Genomic DNA, 20,706 nt, shown 5'->3' on the forward strand with positions numbered 1-20,706 from the left:
TGGAATTGGCGGAAAGTTGCAGGGATGGCCTTTAGGGTCAACCGTTTTCCAGATTTTTTTTATAGTGTAATAAAGCTTATAAGAGCCTTATCTTATTTTTATAATAATAATAATAATAATAATTAAAGAGTTCTATATTTCAAAGCCATTATCCCCGATCCAAATTGATGTTAGACTAATTTTAAATTTTACATTAAATTTTTATTACGTAAATTTATTTTCACCACTTTTATTGTTGGTATGAGCACTCAATACCATCTTCGGGTGAATATATCTAATAATTAAAAATTTTTTTTTATTTTTAATTAAGTTTAAGCAAAGAAGTTAATTTTTTACTCAGTGAAACTTTTTTTGGTCATCGAAAAAATGGCTTTGAAATATAGAACTCTTTAATTAGTAAAAACACCAATCTTCGGAAAAAATAGTAAATAATAATAATAATAACATTTTTATAAAAAAAAATATTGTTTTTTTAAATTAAATTAAATTATTATTATTATTGTTATTTTTTTTTTCTTTTAATAGTTTAATAAAGCTTATAAGAGTCTTATCTGATTTTTATAATTATAATAATAATAATAATAATTTGACAATTTAGATTGTCGTCGTGAGAAATAGCTGTGATGATTAAGTATGTTTTTTAAAATTCACTAGAGAGAATTATTGAGCGTAAATCGTCGTCATAGTCGTTGTCGTTTTCTAGTCAAAGTACACCACCACTTTAAGAGGACGTGATATGACTTGTCGTCGAGTTTAATTTATATATAGATATAAATATACATTATATCGGTCATATTCGTACTCTCTATTCATAACTCTTATTGTAATTCAAACAAGTTTTAATATTAAAATTATATCACGCGCATTCTTCTATTTTATTAAATATTTATGCGCATAAAGTTAAGTTATTTGTCCGATGTACATTCAATAATAAAATAATAATAAATAAATAGACCAAGGAATAAATGTATGTATATAAAATTAATTGGGCAATCTTGTTAAGCCTCATTGTTGCGTATCGTCATCATCTACATCATTTCACACGTCGGACATTATTATTTATTAATGTATTGGCGGATTGTATGCAAAGGGAGCAAAGATTACTCTCGTCTACTTAAATTAATAGTTTGTAACTGTTTCAAATTACTTATCTCATTACAAGCTTTTTAAAGAACGGTAAATAATTTATAATAAAAAAATTAGTGAAATTGCGGCGACGGGTGGAAGTTGGCACGTGACGACGATCATACAATTTCCTGATAATGTCACAATTTGTCGGATATTATAAAATCAATCTTGATATTCATCAGATCATCGTCGTGGTAATTTAACGTATTGTAGTCATTATTATAATAATTATAATTATTGTCTTATTTACAAATATGTTAGGAAGATAGACCTTTAAAAATATATGAATATATAACTTGCAATGTTTTCGTCCATGCTTCTTCGGTTTCTTTTGTAAATTGGTCACCTAGCGTCTGACGGAACACATCCACAATCACTGTTTTTAGGTGCTAAAAATTTTATTAAATTTATTTTATTAATTAAATTAGAAAAAAAATTTTTTTTTTTTCAATTTTTAGAACTTTAAAAAATTATAATTAAAATTTTTTTTAAATAATTTTTTAGAGCTTGTTTATTTTTTAAGAAAAATAAAAAAATTGTCAGCTAAAATTGTTCATTTCTCAAAAAAAAAAATATATCAAAAAAATCAAATAGAAATTTCGTTCAAAAAAATGAAAATTAAAATGCTTGACCCGACTTGTAAATATTTCCCAAAATTTTTAATTTTTTATAAAATTTAATTTTAAAAAAAGCAAATTTTTAAATGACTTTTTTTTAGTTAAAAAATTGATATTTTTTAATTAAAATTTCTTTTTTCAAAATAAAAAATTTTGATTTTTCATCAAATTTCATTTTTAAAAAAAAATTTTTGATTTTTTATAAAATTATATTTTTAAATAAATTTTTTTAGTTAAAAATTAAAAATTCTTTATAATTTTTTAAATCTAACAATTAAATTAATATAATTTTGAATTAAAAAATTTCTTATTAATAAAATATTTAGTTTTAACTAAATATTTTATTAATACATTTTTTTTTGTCTCAAAAAAAATAAAAAGTTATCCGCTTAATAAAATATGATTTAAAATCACAAGAAAAATAATAAATAAATAAAAAAAATCGATTGCTATCACAAAAGCGGTCAAATAAAATAAACGAAATAAAAAAATGAAATGAATAGAATTTTAATTACCGCGCATGATATTTAATTAGTTTTCAAGCATATAACTAAACCTTTATTTGATGAATTGGTTAAATCGTATATCATAATACTTATTTATATATTCTGCGTCTGATTCTACTTAACATAGTTTAAATTGTTATAAATTTGTCGTTCGGCCAATTAGGCCATGGTATAAATAAAATAATATAATCTAATACACAAAAAAAAAAATGTTTTACTTGAAATTGTTGTTCCGTAAGTTCACGAGTTGCATGACGTTTACCGAGAGCGGTAAGACTAGCTTCAAGCACTCCAACATCATTTAATGCATCAACGGTGTTGTTCAATGCACCCATAACACTCAAAGCGTGTGCTTGAAATTTTTTGTTTCCCGGTAAATCTTGGTGAGGCACATCTTTGAACTTGTCAAAGTGCGACTGGTACTCCGGGTGGCGTTCAAAAAGTCTGGAACAAAAAAATTACGAGATGTAAGTGTGAATTTATAATGAAAGACACCGGTATGAATATTTAACAAGCGTAGATGGAAAAAATGAGTGGAAGTTGATTTGAATTTTAATAAGACCGCCTTAATAAGTCCTTTGTCAAAGCCCGAGTATTCAATAAATCGATCGCTTGCAATTATAATTCTAGTAATTAAATATTTAATCTGATGTGTATAAACACACATTAAGAATTTATATTAAAAATAAATTATTTAAAAAAATTTTCCTTTTCCCCTTTACAATTTTAAAGTAATTACAATATTTATTAAAAATTAATTATTTAAAAAAATTTTACTCTTCCTCTTACAATTTTAAAGTAATTACAATATTTATTAAAAATAAATTATTTAAAAAAATTTTACTCTTCCCCTTTACAATTTTAAAGTAATTACAATATTTATTAAAAATAAATTATTTAAAAAAATTTTCCTCTTCCCCTTTACAATTTTAAAGTAATTACAATATTTATTAAAAATAAATTATTTAACAAAATTTTCCTCTTCCCCTTTACAATTTTAAAGTAATTACAATATTTATTAAAAATAAATTATTAAAAAAAATTTTCCTCTTCCCCTTTACAATTTTAAAGTAATTGCAATATTTATTAAAAATTAATTATTTAACAAAATTTTACTCTTCCCCTTTACAATTTTAAAGTAATTACAATATTTATTAAAAATTAATTATTTAAAAAAATTTTACTCTTCCCCTTTACAATTTTAAAGTAATTGCAATATTTATTAAAAATAAATTATTTAAAAAAATTTTACTCTTCCCCTTTACAATTTTAAAGTAATTACAATATTTATTAAAAATTAATTATTTAAAAAAATTTTACTCTTCCTCTTACAATTTTAAAGTAATTACAATATTTATTAAAAATAAATTATTTAAAAAAATTTTACTCTTCCCCTTTACAATTTTAAAGTAATTACAATATTTATTAAAAATAAATTATTTAACAAAATTTTACTCTTCCCCTTTACAATTTTAAAGTAATTACAATATTTATTAAAAATAAATTATTAAAAAAAATTTTACTCTTCCCCTTTACAATTTTAAAGTAATTGCAATATTTATTAAAAATAAATTATTTAAAAAAATTTTACTCTTCCCCTTTACATTTTTAAAGTAATTACAATACACTGATAGAAGGATTTGTTTATATTTAATAAGCTTTATTAACTATTAATAAATGATTTTTTAACATCATAGGATTTAATAAATATTTATTACCAGTTAATAAATTATTTATTAAATGTTAATAAATATTTTTTAAAAGTTAATAAGTAATTATTAAATACAGTCTATTAACTGTTAATGAATATTTATAAATAGTCAATGAATATTTGTTAACTGTTAACAAATATTTATTTAAAATAAAAAGCAATTTTCTTTTGACACTTTTTATAACTTTAAAGCTGAAATTCATGATAATAATTAAATTCACTAAATAAATTAACGTTTTTAATATTAAAAAATATAAAATACAATTATGAGCTGCAATAAAATTTGGTAGTTTACAATAAACGTTATTTTAATGTAATATAATTAATGTAAATAATTTATAAAGATGATTTTTGGTTATAAGTAATCTTCATATTATATTTCATTGCAAACGAAATAAATTCACTCAACAAAATATTTATTAACTGTTAATAAATATTTGTTAACTATTAATAAATACTAATTAACTTTTAATCAATGTATTTTCCTCCCAAATAAATATTTGAGGATGGTTTTACTTGTATCACTGTAGAGTGTTTTACAAGGGAGGGTGGGGAATTATTGTCTCTCCACTTTTTTCTCCGCAATATAATCTCTCAACCCCGTCATCATAACTCTCAACCACTTTTTCGTCCCCACCCCCCTGCATGTCAGGATTTTTTTCTTTCATGCCCGACACACATGTGCTGCGACTGTGGCCGACTTACGCGTTATAATCAGTACCTGCATTTGCATTCCCGCATGGAAAAATATATATGCGAAAAATATATGCAAATATATATTTTCACATATATTTTTTTTGCGCTAAATATATGTCCGCATATATGTTCACATATATGCGTAGATATATGTTCACATATATGCGTGCATATAAATGTCTAGAGATAAACAGAAAAAAATTTAACTTGAATTAAGAAAATAATTTTGAAAAATTTAACTTTATTGATTTGAGTAAAAAAATTTTCAAACTTAGAAATTTTTTTTTTCAGTGTATGTTTACATATATGTCTACATATATGTAAGCATGTATATCTGCATATATGTCAGCATCTATGAGAAAAATATATGTTGACATATTTTTTTTTTGCGTAAATATATACGGCATATATATTATATATGCGACATATATTTTTGACATATATATTTCTCCATGCGGGTTACGGTCTTAAATAGTATGGAGGTACTTCTATAATGACATTTTACCTCCATAACTATATGGGAAAACCACAGAAAACCCGACCGGTACAGAGGCTGGCAATGAAACGCACATATTCTTAGTTTATAATCATTGAAAAATATTGGTGCGCGCCGGAATCGAACCCTGGTCCCACTCTTTCGAAATGCAGGTACCAAGCCGATTAGGCTATTGCCAACCTCTTCCCAAATAAATATTTATTGAATGTTAAAAAATATTTATTAAAATTTAATAAATTAAATAATTGTCTTCAAATAAATTAAATTATTAATAATTAATAAATCCTTCCATCAGTGTAAGTAATGTACTTAAATTTATGACAGAAGAAATATTAAATAAAAAATAGTAGCATAATTATTTCCTTGCTACGTCAGAAATATTTTGGTCATTGTTAGAGGAGGAACTCTAGCTTCAAATTAAAGGATTCAAGGTTCACCTGATGAAACTCGGGATTGTATTTCATAAACCTTGGGATTGTATTTCATTCCTATCCAAAAAGAAGATAACTTGCAGTGAATCATCTCTATAAATTTTACTGTTGACTTTTAAACTCGTCTTAAGACTTTACAAAAAAAAATTCTTATCAAAAAATATTTTTGATAGTCGTATTTTTCTTGAAGTAATTTTGAAGTTACACTATTTTTGACGTTAGATAGTAAGTACAGAAAAATTGCTAAAATTTTTTCTCATCGGTAATGAATAATTCAAAGAAAAGAACAATTAAATTTTCATTTTAATTCTTTACATTCATAAATATTTCCCTATTATTCTTCTTTAATCCCAAAATTAGAGATAATTTTCACAAGTAATTAACTTTTCAACAAACCAATTTCTTCTTCTTTAATAATTCTTAATAATTTCTTAAGTACAGAAAAATTGTTCAAATTTTTTCTCATCGATAATAAATAATTTACTTAATAATTCAAAAAAAAGAACAATTAAATTTTTTTTCATTTTCTAGATGAAGAAATTTTTTTATTAGAGTAAATACCCTAATAGATGCACGGAAAAAAGTAAACTGTAATATTTACTCGGATTCCGGTTAATTTTTATAGCTTCAAATAGTAAAGCGGACATCGGGGTGGCAAAAATATAAATATTACAGAATTTAATGTAGAAAGTATAAAAGCCACAATTTATAATTTAATATCCAAAATAAGTGATTAGTAGCTGTCACTATAGTAAATAACGACTCTTTCATCTTAAAAAATTACAGTTTCAAACAGTAAAAATTGCCATTTCAATATATAGTCGATATTATGAGGAGAAAGGAAACTCAGATGAAAGAGAAGGGGCTCTCATTCTGGGAGAATTTAACATTTGAAACAGTAAAAATTATACTTTTAAAATATACATTTTACCAGTCCAAGCAAGTCAATAATTACAGTTTGATTTTTAGCGTTGCGTTTAAAATTTACCATTTTACTTTGTAAATATTGACGTTGCTTGTATTAGAAATTTACTAACTTTATTTTATACTTTTTACATATCATTGCGATCATTTTTTAGGTACGAAATGAAATGATAAATATCAAAGTCTGAATTCTTAATTATTATACTTAAACATTTTAGACATTCACATAGCGAATATTAGATAGATAGATAGATAGATAGATAACTTTATTTATGCCAAAAGCCAAACTGGCCAATTGGCAAAAGCTATATTTACATCGTATATAACAATTTTACATTTACATTATATAACAATTTTTAATTAAAAATATAATATAAACATAATCTGAAGATTTAATTTTTATATTTATGGTTTAAAACATAAAATCTGAAGATTGCAACCACTTAATATTTTGATTTGAATTTAACTAAACTACTTAATTATCTGAATTAAATAAATAATCAAACATCTTATTCTTGAAGACTTCTATACTAGACGCTCTTATTATGTCCACTGGTAATTCTTCCCAGAGACGAATGCAAGTGACAACAAAAGAGAATTCATAATATGTGGTCGAAAAAGTTTGGCATTTTAAAATTTACATTATTTCTCTTCATTGCAAGTCTTTCTGAACGTCTAGTATCAAGATCCTCAAGAAATAATTCCCGCAGATAGTCAGGTTTGCCCGTATCTAGTAATTTATAAAATAACAAGCAAGGTAATAAATACGCCGACTTTTTACTGATAACCAACCAAGTTCTCTTCTATAAGGCGTGATATGTTCATCACGCTTTAGATTGTAAATAAACCGTATTGCAGAATTTAATGAACGTTGTAGCTTACAATTTTCTTCAAAAGTTATACTAGTTAAGACAACAGAGCAGTAATCTATAAGAGGTAAAATAGTTGCAGATACAAGTAATTTTTTTACATCAGTATTACTATTTGAAATAGTATTTTCTTCCATGTAAAGAGTAAATTGTAACGTTTAAATGGTAAATATTATAAAGTGAATAGTAAAATCACGATTTTATTGTTTGAAATGGTAATTTTTAGCAGTTGATCATTACTTATTATAAATCGACTGTTATTTATAACAGTTTACTTTTTTCCGTGCATCGATAATAAATAATTTACTTAATAATTCAAAAAAAAGAACAATTAAAATTTTTTTTCATTTTCTAGATGAAGAAATTTTTTTATTAGGGTAAATACCCCAATAGATGGACACCCCCCAATAGATGGACAGATATTATTTCTAGAAGCAATTACATTAGTTTTAAGAACAAAAATCTTAAGTCGTTATATTTTTTTATGTCTACAAATAGTTCTGAGAGCGAAAAGTAATTTTTTTTAACTCTTTATTTATAATAATAGTTTAAAAAAATTATTTAAATTGGACGTCTCGAGGTTTTGCTCCGAGAGCGCTGCCACTAGTAAGCGTGTGACAGATAGATGGTGGACATTATTTGTTATTATTATTAAAAATAATAAAAAAAAGTAAGATTTCTACATATAATTACGCTTATATTTCACTAACAAAGCTAGAAATATAATATTTTAATAATAAAATCGAAAAGAAATAATAGAATTTAGTGTCCATCTATTGGTGACACTTTTTTAACCTTTATCCAATAGATGGACATTGAGTTTATATGATGAATTTTCTTATTTTTTTTTTAAATTTTATTGGTGGATCAATGTGAGAATAAGAGTAAAGATTATAGCAAACAGACATGTACTGGAAATAAAAGTATTATTATGATTATTGAAGAAATTGAAGAGAAAAAAGAAAACGCTGAATAAAAGAGAAAATTGAGAGAAGGAAATTTAAAAGCAAAAGAGAACAGACCTATTAAAAAGAAGAAGACAACATAACGTTTTTAACGTTGTGCTTTATAAATTTATATTGATAATTTATTAATTATTAGTATTCTTTATATTAATATAAAGCGATTAAGCAATTAAAACGAAAGCTGGTAACAGCACTTGTATTGCCTGTTTTTGACTATTTTGCGTGTGTATTAACGAATCTAACATTTGAGCTTGAGAGATCATTGCTTGTCTCACTAAATAATTGCGTTCGGTTTATTTTTAGAATAAAACAATATGAGCATATTACTGAGCATCGGCGGCGACTTAATTGGCTAGTGCCTCGTGATCCACAGATTCGGTAGAATCTGGCGCCAAGTTCCGTTCAAATCCGTTGTAAACGGAGCGCCAGACTACCGACTGTGTTTACTGTAAGCAGAACGGTATTTCGAGGTTGCAAAATTTTATTTAATTATATGGTTCTCCTTTTTCCAAAATAATATATTATAAAAGTAATTTATACTTTATTTTACTGATATTAATTAATTATAATCAATTATAACACTTAATTCACTTAAAATTATTAAATTTTATCAGCACAAACTATAGTAAGCCCAGAAATTTCGATCCTGACTTTTTTTCGATGGGGAATATCAGCGCCACAGACTAGATAAAATAAAAATGTGTAGTAATCCTTCCTATAGACACGCAACTACAGTAAAAGTGATTCATAGCTTGCATCTATGGCCGTAAGGGTGCACTGGAATTACATCTACATAAACTGTAGCTTTAAGCGGATAGTTTGCAGTAAATAATGCAGTCAACACGAGATTTAAGTTGTTATCAATTGTAAATTTTCATTATAATTACAAAAATACTAAAATCCGAACAAAAACAGTTTCACTGTAAAAAGTCGCACCAAGTCCACGTTCATAAGACTATTAGGAAAAAAATTTTTTTCTTTACAAAAGATACAAAATAAAAAATTAAAAATCCGAGTAACCGATATGATTGTTTATGATTTTCGGAAATTAAAAAAATTTTTTGTAAATTTAAAAATTAAAAAATTTTAGAACGTACTTGGTGTGCGTCATTGTGTATTTAAATTTTTTAAAGTCCTAGTAAATAGATTTTACGAATTTGATTAAAAGTAAAATATTTTGCAGCCGCGCACACTAAATACGTTCTAAAATTTTTTTAATTTTTAAATTTACAAAAAATTTTTAATTTCCGAAAATCATAAACAATCATATCGGTTACTCGGATTTTTTAATTTTTTTATTTTGTATCTTTTTGTAAAGAAAAAAAAAATTTTTTTTCCTAATAGTCTTATGAACGTGGACTTGGTGCGACTTTTTTACAGTGAAACTGTTTTTGTTCGGATCGTCGATTACAGTCGACGCTCTCTGTATTGGACCTCTCTGTATTTGACCACATTCTTCCTCTGTATTTGACGATTTTACACAGCTCTTATGGACAAGGACGAGTCAAATACAGAGAATGGTCCTGTACGGGCGAGTCAAATACAAAGAGCGTTGACTGTACTGGTAATTTCATGCAAGTTCTATAATAAGGCCCTGTGTCTTATGCGGCCTGGTCTGTTTGGAGATAAGTTGGAACTGAGAACAAACATTGCTATGCGGCGAGATTTAAGCAAAACTGATACGTTAAAAGTGCCTTTTGAAAGGATAACAGCGTATCAGCGTTCGTTTATTGTAACTGGTTACAACAAAGACATTAAACTTCGTTTAATAACGTTCACTATTGTTACTATTCCATCAGCTATAATTTTAAGTATAAGTATTCATATTTATAAATATTTCGTTAGTTGCGTTACCGAGATATTATAAGTTTTGTTTAAATTGTTGAATTGGTGTAATAAAATCAAGTTTTTATAATAATCCTTGTCGCCGATCATCATTTATTGTTGAGACTATCAACATCTATTACCACTATTATTTATAATTTATCAGAGGGTCAGTCAAGGAATAAAGGGTCATCTTTGCAGCAAAAATATTGTAAGTAAGTAAAATAAATTAACTGGCTCAGGTGAGAACTTTTGTCAAAAGAATAAAACCATCATAAAAAGATTAACACATTCAGTAGTCAGGGAGCGGAACATCCCAGAGCAGCGTATCCCATTTTATGAAATTTAAGTGATTATTTGCCTATCCGCGAGGACTTAGTGACTTAAATAATTAAATTTTTAAATAAAGAAAAATTTAGTGTTTCAATGGCTCATTGAGCAAGACAATGAGCATGATTAAGAGTGAATATTGAAAAATACGGTTTGATGATGAAGTTGGAAATGTCCTGTAGTTATTATTATTACTACACTGTAAAAAAAGCGGTGTTAAAATGGACTCATTTTAACACCGCTATGTAACATCTGTGTATTAATACCGGTGTAACGGTGCTCTTTTGCGGTGTTAAAAATCCGGTGTAATATCGGTATAATACCGGTGTAACAGTAGAATAAATTTACACCGTATCGGAGTACGTATATTACATGATCCATGAAACACAATTAACATTCAATATTTATCAAAATGAGACAAGTAACATTTATTTAAGAATTTTCAATTTATAAAATTACGCAGAAATTGATTTAATGAATGTTCTACAACAAGTAAAATAATATTTACAATATTAAATGTTTAGGAACAATATAATAATTATTTTTATCGTAACCATAATGTTTCTCATAATATATTGGATGTTTTGAACATGTTGAAATAAATAATTTGATAACTTTGCTTTTTTTCACATATTTCATTTGCACATAAACTCATATTGTAACACATAGTCTTTCATAGCTTACACAACAGCATTATATTATCATTATAAAAGAAAATTCTTTGAATTTCACCGTAAATGGGTAATTCGTAAATTCTTAAATTGTCCCAAAAACGTCCTAAAATTGTCCAAAAAATTTTTCATCCATTAATTTCGGGACAAATTTACGGCTGTGCAAAAATAAATTATCTCTATGAAAATCGTTTAAAAAACGTTCAGAATTGTCGTAAAATTGTTCTAAAAATGTTTCAAATTTGTTGTAAAAACACTCTAAAACTATCCAAGAAATGTTCCAAAATTGTCTCAAAAATATCCGAAAAATGTCTCAAAAGTATTCAAAATTAGTTCTCGAGTAGTTAAAAAAATGTTTTAAGATTATTCAAAAAAGGTTCCACATAAGTTTTAAGAACAAAATTTCAACTCAATCGCTTCAAATAAATTTCATTGATTCTAACATTATCTTAGAAGTATTCCGAAAATCTTAAAAAAAAATACTTAAAAGTTATGAAATTATTACTAAAATGCACTATTTTGAAGTTTTCGATTATTTATACGATGTCCCAAAATGCTCCGGGTCCATTTTACATCGAAATTTTTTACAGTGTATTTATTTTAATTAAAAATTTTTATCTACTTAATATTTTATTATTTTAAACTTTCTAAATTAAATATTAACTTTTTTTGATTATTTATTTTTAATTATTAAACATAAAAAGTTTAATTATAAAAATTGTGTTAATTAAAATATTATCAACACTGGAAAATTTATAACACCGATTTAACACCGAAAAAAAAAATTTACACCGCGAACGGTGTTAGTGCTACACCGATTTCTGTGTTGAATTTAACACCGTACACCGCATGGACTTACACCGATTTTTTTTTACAGTGTACTATTATTATTTTCATGAACTATTATTCTTTAAATTGTTATTATTATTATTATTAGTTTACTATATTAAATACTGTTGTCAATGCGATTCATTATAATTATCTTTGTACTATAACTACCTTTATAATTTGTATAAGAAATATGGTCACAGGGAGCTAAGCTCTATGACCGAGAAATGAATAAATAAATAATATATTTTGTATGTTACTTTACATGAGAAAGCATCACGTGTTCAAAATTAATAAAATTACTTTATGATGTATTTTGAAAATTACCATCCGATTTATCACCTTTTCTCTTTAATTTTATCAAGCTTTATTTTTTAGTGGAAAAAATTAATAAATTAATTATTTCTGATATAAATAATGAATCGAAAATATCGCTTGTAAGTAGTGTCCATCTATTGGTATTGATTGTCTATCTATTGGAGATTTTGTCCATCTACTAGATAGATAGATAGATAGATAGATAAATGTTTATTTAGTCCTGGAGCTTAGGCTCCCTCAGGACCATCATCAAATAATACAAAATAATAATAAGTACAGTAAATACAAAGTAAATGATAATACAGTATCATGATGAAGTTCAGTAGTTCTAATATAAAATAATATAACATTAGTCTATAGCATAATAATAATGTAATGCTGTTAATATTTTAATTAATCATTACCGTGCAAAAAGTAATCACGGCACAAACTACGAAACATTTCGTAATTTTCGGCCCTAACAATCTCCACCGGCAACATATTCCAGATGCGTATGCCAAGAACAAGAAAGGAATTATCATACATACTACAAGTAGATCTCGGTAAACGCAAATAATCATCTCTCACATCTCCTCTGCGTAGCGCAACCGGAAGAAATTCAAGCCTGCCACCAAATTTGGGTTTTGGACTTTTTCTTTTTTATTAATTACTACAAAATTTTACTTATTTTTTCCTGGTTAATTATATATTTTTACATAAATATAATTTACTTTATCACAACTTATCTGTATATTCCTATATTATTTTTTTAATAGAATACGAGAGTTTGCTTAACCGTCCATCTATTGGGGTATTTACCCTATTATTAAACACAAATAAAAAGTTGATAAATTTTATTATCTGTTACTGAAGACCGCAGTGTGGATTAATATCGCGGCGAAATTAATTCCCACATGTTGTACTAGACCATGTGAATTTACCGGAACTATTATAAGTTTATAATTGCTGATAAGCCACCGGAATTACAATTAATCGAGAATCGATAGCTTAGAGCGTACAGTGAAACATAACTATGCGTTTATCATGTTATATTATAGCTAGCACTAATTCTGCTTCTAGTAAATTATTAATATATTAGATAGAAACATGAAAATTAATTTAGCATATATTTAATAATTTTACAACTTATAAACTATGGCAAAAAAGTTAGAAAAAGAAAAATTGACGTAGAAATTTAAAAAAATAAAAAATCCAATTTAAAAAAAAAAATTTATTTTGTTAAATAAAAATTGAAAATTTTTCAAGTAACTGCTAACTTTAATGTCATTAAATAAACTTAACAAATACTAAAAGTTTTTTGTAACAAAAATCACGAAAAAATATTGAAATGTAAAAATTTTAAAAAAAATAAAAAATGCAATTTTTTAAAAATCATTTTTTTAAAGAAATTTTTTTGTTAAATAAAAATTGAAAATTTTTTAAATATAACTGCTAACTTTAATGTCATAAAATTAATTTAAATCAATAGTTTGATAATTATTGTAACAAAAAAAAAAGAAAAAAAAATTAATTTATTGAAATTTAAAAAAAAAATAAAAAATGCAATTTTTTTTAAATCAATTTTTTTTTTTAATTTTTTCGCTAAATAAAATTGAAAAATTTTCTAGTGACTGTGCTAACTTTAATGTCATTGAATTAATTTAACAAATATTTGTTCATTTTTGTAACAAAAAAAAAAAGAACAAAAATTAATAAGAGAAATTTAAAAAAAAATAAAAAATCCAATTTCTTGAAAATAAATTTTTTTTGTTAAATAAAAATTGAAAAATTTTCTAGTGACTTAACTTTAATGCCATAAAATTAATTTCACAAAGATTTGATAATTTTGTAAAAAATTTTATTTTTTAAAAAATTGAAAAACTGTAAGTATAATTTTAAAAAAATATTTTTTTGTTCTCATTTAATTATTAAAAAAAATTCAAAAATGTTGGCTAACTTAAGTGTATTGTAATAATTTTTATAATTATTGTAACAAATAAATTACAACAAAAAAAAATTTTAAATGAAGAAATTAAAAAATAAAATATCCAATTTTTTTAAACAAATTTTTTCGTTAAATAAAATTAAAAAATTATCAAATGACTGCTAACGTTGATGTCATTAGATGAATCCAACAAATATTTGATATTTTTCTAAACAAAAAAAAAAGAAAAAAATTGACGTAATAAATAGAAGTAATTTTTTAAAAATCATTTTTTTCCGAAAAATTGAAAAATTTTTAAGTGACTGCTAATTTTTATATCACGATAGAAACAAAAATTAAATAAGAATAATAATATTAAAATAAACAGTGGTTTATTACCCTAACATTACTGTGGTACCAGAAGCCAGTGGATCCTCGTTGACTTTAGCCCATGTACTCTGAACAAGCCTTACATCTCGTCCGGACAATCCAGTTACAGGATCAACCACATCCTCGTTGGAATGTCCCCAAATTTTCCGCCAAAGTGATTCCATTTTAAATAATAAAAATCTATTTCTTCTTTAAAAAAAATGAAACTTTAAAAAATTCACTTAAATATTTATTTCTTCTTAAAAAAAATTACTTTCACTTGGAAAAACGTCAAAAGTTTAGTGATCTGGACCATCAATAATATAATAATAAAATAGCAATTTTTGAATAATAAAAAAAAATAAAAAGTCAACGAGGAAAGAAGAAAAGAGCGGCGTTGTTTAAAAGAGAGTTAAAATTACAAAATTGGTGTTTACTGACTCGCTACCCGGGTCTGACTACATCTATCTTTCAATATCGCGCATCACGATACCCTTCGACACTCTCTTACCGCCCCCGATGGTACCCCTACCATTTATCCTACAGTACGTACCACAATGTCGCGTGTTCTGCCCTGCCTGCCTCTACTACTCAGCCCTCTCTCTACTCCTTCTACTACATACTGTGTACATAATAGTACATAGTTCATTATACATACCTACACATAACACTAGTACTAGTAATGGTACTAGTACTAGTACTAGAGCTAGTACACTCACTCGTGGGCACCAGTGAGGGGATGAGGTCGCCAAAAGGTAAATGCGCGCGATACCGCTGGTGCATATCGATAAAAATTGATCCAGCCAACTATTTTAGACGATCCACAAGCCAGGGGAGTCCCTAGTTAATATCTTCACACACGACACATACATAGGTGAAATATATTTGCCCCGAGGGAAGAAAAAAAATATTATCTCTCTTTCGACATTTCAACTCTATTTTTATTTTGATTATTGCCGGTGAAGTTAATTGAAATAACTAGCAACCTTGCAGTCACTATGTGACTGCCGGGACTTGTGAAATATAAATAAATAAAATTTTGCTTTATTAAATAAAGACTTTTGGTAAATTGCACTGTACTTTTTTAAATATTGATGTTTTTTAAGATATAAGCTCATCGTGATGTTGCACTCATCAAGAGCTTTCATTTGAGTACCCACATGCATTTTTGATATATTTTTCATATATACATATATATAATATATGTAAATATATGAAAAATTGATGTAGGTACTCAAATGAAAGGTTTCGATGGGTGTAATGTCGGGATGAGCTTATTTCTTTGAAAATTTCAATAGTTCACAAGATACAAGGTCGTTTCTTAATTATGTTAAATTGCGCTGTACTTTCTTAACTATTGATGTTTTTAAAGATATAAGCTCATTTCGATGTTACACTCATCGAGACCTTTCATTTGAGTACCCACATCAATTTTTCATATATTTATATATATTATATATAAATGTATATGAAATATATATATCAAAATGCATGTGGGTACTCAAATGAAAGGACTCGGTGAGGGTAACATCGGAATGAGCTTATATCTTTGAAAATGTCAATAGTTTACAAGATACAAGGTCGTTTCTTAATTATATTAAATTGCACGGTACTTTCTTAACTATTGACATTTTTAAAGATATAAGCTCGTCTCGATGTGACACTCATCAAGAGCTTTCATTTGAGTACCCACTTGCATTTTTGATATATTTTTCATATATAGATATTTACAATATATGTAAATATATGAAAAATTGATGTGGGTACTCAAATGAAAGGTCTCGATGAGTGTAACATCGGGATGAGCTTATATCTTTAAAAATGTCAATAGTTCACAAGATATTTGTTAAATTGCATTGTAATTTCATAACAATTGACGTTTTTAAAGATATAAGCTCATCCCGATGTTACAATCATCAAGAGCTTTCATTTAAGTACCCACATGCATTTTTGATATATTTTTCATATATACATATATATACAATATATATAAATTTATGAAAAATTGATGTGGGTACTCAAATGAAAGGTCTCGATGAGTATAACATCGGGATGAGCTTATATCTTTAAAAATGTCAATAGTTCACGAGATACAAGATCGTTTCTTAATTATGTTGAATTGCACTGTACTTTTCTAACTATTGATGTTCTTAAAGATATAAGCTTTAAATTAAAAGTACAAGCAAAAAATTTTTCTTATTCTCTTAATAGTACAGATTATTATTTTATTTCAAGTTAATTGGAAAATTTTCCAATTACTCTACTTGGCAATCTAATTAACTAGATTGTTATAAAATTGGAAAGAGCTGGTATACTAAAATTGCTATTAATTTAAATAATAGTGCGTTTATTCTTCAATATAAATTTATCTATTTAAATTAAATTATTTTGAGAAGAAATATTATATTGATTTATTCGAGGGTCAAAGATAAAGACATAATTTTAAAAATAATCCATTTATTATTTTAATATAAATTTATCAAACAATTTAAAATGATAATTATGTGACTGAAATTTTATTGATAGTGTCTGCGTACTGAAACTCCGGACTGTTTTCATACTCACACATATCTAAAGCAATAACGCAGCTCTCGCGTACGACGCGTTTTTTGTCGTCGAGGTAATTGTTTAAAATTGTTTGACAGTCCGGGTGAGCAATGGAACCCAGTGCTTCAGCGCACTCGTGTCTTACCATTTCATCCTCTTCTGGATTTTCTAGTGCAGCGCGCAAGTATGGAACAGATACTTCTTCTTGAAGTTGCCCCAACACAAATCCTATTTCGTGGCGGAACAAAGCGCTCTTTGCTTTCAAGCCTTTAATAAAATAAAAATTTATATTTTTTTTACAAATTATTAATTATTAATAATAATAATAATAAAGTTGGCCAACGTTTTTAATTTTTTTTATTTATTGCATTAGAACTAAGAAATATTCTTTTTTATAATAATTTTTTCAACAGAAAAAATTATTAAAATTTTTAGATGTCGGCTAACTTTATTTTAATTAATTACTTTGCTTCATTAAATAATTACTTTTGTTTAATTTCACTGTACTTTGTTAACTATTGACATTTTTAAAGATATAAGCTCATCCCGATGTTACATTCATTAAGACCTTTCATTTGAGTACCCACAACAATTTTTCATATATTTATATATATTATATATATGTATATATGAAAAATATATCAAAAATGCATGTGGGTACTCAAATGAAAAGTCTTGATGAGTGTAACAATGGGATGAGCTTATATTTTTAAAAATGTCAATAGTTCACAAGATTCAAGATCATTTCTTAATTACGTTAAATTGCACTGTACTTTCTTAACTATTGACATTTTTAAAGATATAAGCTCATCCCAACGTTACACTCATCAAGAGCTTTTATTTGAGTACCCACATGCAATTTGATATATTTTTCATATATATACATATATATAATACATACAAATATATGAAATATATGAAAAATTGATGTGGGTACTCAAATGAAAGGTCTGGATGAGTATACCGTCGGGATGAGTTTATATCTTTAAAAATGTGAATAGTTCTCAAGATACAAGGTCATTTCTCAATTACGTTAAATTGCACTGTACTTTCTTAACTATTGACATTTTTAAAGATATAAGCTCATCGTGATGTTACACTCATCAAGAGCTTTCATTTGAGTACCCACATCAATTTTTCATATATTTTATATATTATATATATGTATATATGAAAAATATATCAAAAATGCATGTGGGTACTCAAATGAAAAGTCTTGATGAGTGTAACAATGGGATGAGCTTATATTTTTAAAAATGTCAATAGTTCACAAGATTCAAGATCATTTCTTAATTACGTTAAATTGCACTGTACTTTCTTAACTATTGACATTTTTAAAGATATAAGCTCATCGTGATGTTACACTCATCAAGAGCTTTCATTTGAGTACCCACATGCAATTTGATATATTTTTCATATATATACATATATATAATACATCCAAATATATGAAATATATGAAAAATTGATGTGGGTACTCAAATGAAAGGTCTGGATGAGTATACCGTCAGGATGAGCTTATATCTTTAAAAATGTCAATAGTTCTCAAGATACAAGGTCATTTCTTAATTACGTTAAATTGCACTGTACTTTCTTAACTATTGACATTTTTAAAGATATAAGCTCATCGTGATGTTACACTCATCAAGAGCTTTCATTTGAATACCCACATGCAATTTGATATATTTTTCATATATATACATATATAGAATTCATACAAATATATGAAAAATTGATGTGGGTACTCAAATGAAAGGTCTTGATGAGTGTAACATCAGAATGAGCTTATATCTTTAAAAATGTCAATAGTTCACAAGATACAAGGTAATTTCTTAATTATGTATCTAGAAATAGAGTATTTTAAAATGCAGCCTGAATATTTATCATCATAAATTGACTATTGGTGAGAATGATATGAATCCATGAAAAGACACAACTAATATAGATAATTTATAATTAATAACCTTCAGACAGCGCTAAAACTGCTTCCTTGCTACGTAAATTTCTTAACGAAAACATTGCTCGGTATCTGTCAAAAAGACTGAGTTCTTCATTCAGCAGAATAGTTTTCAATTCTTCAACATCTTGAACTGGTAACGGCGGAGCAGGATCCACTGACGCGTAAGGATTCTCTGAGGATTTATCTGATGATTTTTCAGCATTTTTCAACCACTTCAAGCGATTCAAAGCTAGCTGACAAGTCTCAGCAACTTCGATCACTGGATCTTTGCTGTATTCTTCTAATATTGGAATTACGCTTTCATCTCCGATCGCTCCTAGTGCTTCACCTGTTTAATAAAAGAATGAAAGTTTTCATTTTTTTCCATAATTAAAAAGAATTTTTTTTAATAAGAATAAAAACTAATTAAAAATTTTCTTTTTATTAAACTGTTTACGTTAAAGATTTTTTAATAAAACAGAATGATTAAAAAATAATAAATGTACCAGCTTCATGTCTGACCATAGGCTCTTGATTAACATCCTTGAGAACATTAATAAGAACAGGATTAGCTCTTGGATCCTGCATTTGTCCTAAACAATAAGCAAGCTCGTGCTTCAACAAAGCTGATGGATCTTTAAATCCTTGTTCTATAGACTCAATCGCCAGTTGACCTCCAATATTTTTCAATGAAAACAATGCACGAAATCGCTCTTTCAACGGCCTCGTTTCATTATTCAATACCTTTCCTATCCCTCTTATTTTTTCATCATCAATAGACATCTTTTTTTTCTTTAATATCGATTTTCCTAAACAAATAAACAACTGACATTAAAATTAGCAGTTATTTGACAATTTTTTGAAATTTTTTAACAAACAAATTTTCTCTAAAAAATTATTTTAAGAAATTGCATTTTTTATTTTTTATAAGTCAATTTTTTTTTATGAAAATAAATGTTAGCCGACATCTAAAAATTTTTATGATTTTTTTTATTAAAGAATTATTACAAAAAAATGAAAAAAAAATTTTAAAACTTCAAAAACTATAAGTGCAATCTTTTAAGAATATTTTTTAATTTTAATTTAATAAATTAAGTAAAATAAAAAAATTAAAAATGTCGGCTAACTTTATTATAATTATTTTTTTTTGCTCCAATTTATTTGTTAAAAAAATTAATAAATATTTGCTAAATTAATTTTTGTAATAAACAAAATAAATCTAAACAAATGATATTTAAATCTGGCTGACAACTGTCATTAATTTTTATAACAAATAAATTACATTTTTTTATAAAAATACTTTTAAATAATTTTCACTAACAATTTTTTTTTATTTTTTACATGTGCAATTTTTTTTATAATAATTTATTTGCTATAAAATTATAAAAAAAAATTCGTAATGTCTTTTAAATAAAGTGTTTGTAATTATAGGTTATAAAATAAATTATTTTATATTTGAAATCATTTAAATTACAATTAAATATACTTTACCAAAATTTATATTTTTATGACCACAAAAATGATTGCTGGGTTATAAATAATTTATTGGTTTGATTTTTAGTAATTTAAATGTCACTTGTGATTTAATTTTTATTTGACGAGGTTATTTTAGTTAGCAATAAATTTACACGTGC

The 20,706-nt window shown here is 25.7% G+C and overlaps 2 protein-coding genes across 2 annotated transcripts; both read right to left on the reverse strand.

The window, feature by feature from the left end:
- Positions 1-643: 643 nt before the first annotated feature.
- LOC123265252 (globin) lies at positions 644-15,091 on the reverse strand. The gene is made up of 3 exons (XM_044728932.1): positions 14,617-15,091; positions 2,470-2,695; positions 644-1,517 (listed from the first exon to the last, which is right to left on the reverse strand). The coding sequence occupies exons 1-3, from the start codon at positions 14,769-14,771 to the stop codon at positions 1,386-1,388; spliced, it is 513 nt and encodes a 170-aa protein (XP_044584867.1). The 5' UTR covers positions 14,772-15,091; the 3' UTR covers positions 644-1,385.
- Positions 15,092-17,057: 1,966 nt separating this feature from the next.
- On the reverse strand, positions 17,058-20,701 carry LOC123265389 (deoxyhypusine hydroxylase). The gene is made up of 4 exons (XM_044729108.1): positions 20,564-20,701; positions 19,579-19,881; positions 19,098-19,421; positions 17,058-17,400 (listed from the first exon to the last, which is right to left on the reverse strand). The coding sequence occupies exons 2-4, from the start codon at positions 19,853-19,855 to the stop codon at positions 17,087-17,089; spliced, it is 915 nt and encodes a 304-aa protein (XP_044585043.1). The 5' UTR covers positions 19,856-19,881; positions 20,564-20,701; the 3' UTR covers positions 17,058-17,086.
- Between the last annotated feature and the right edge of the window lie 5 nt (positions 20,702-20,706).

The sequence above is a fragment of the Cotesia glomerata genome, linkage group LG5, assembly GCF_020080835.1.
Source record: "Cotesia glomerata isolate CgM1 linkage group LG5, MPM_Cglom_v2.3, whole genome shotgun sequence".
In the NCBI taxonomy this organism is placed as follows: domain Eukaryota; kingdom Metazoa; phylum Arthropoda; class Insecta; order Hymenoptera; family Braconidae; genus Cotesia; species Cotesia glomerata.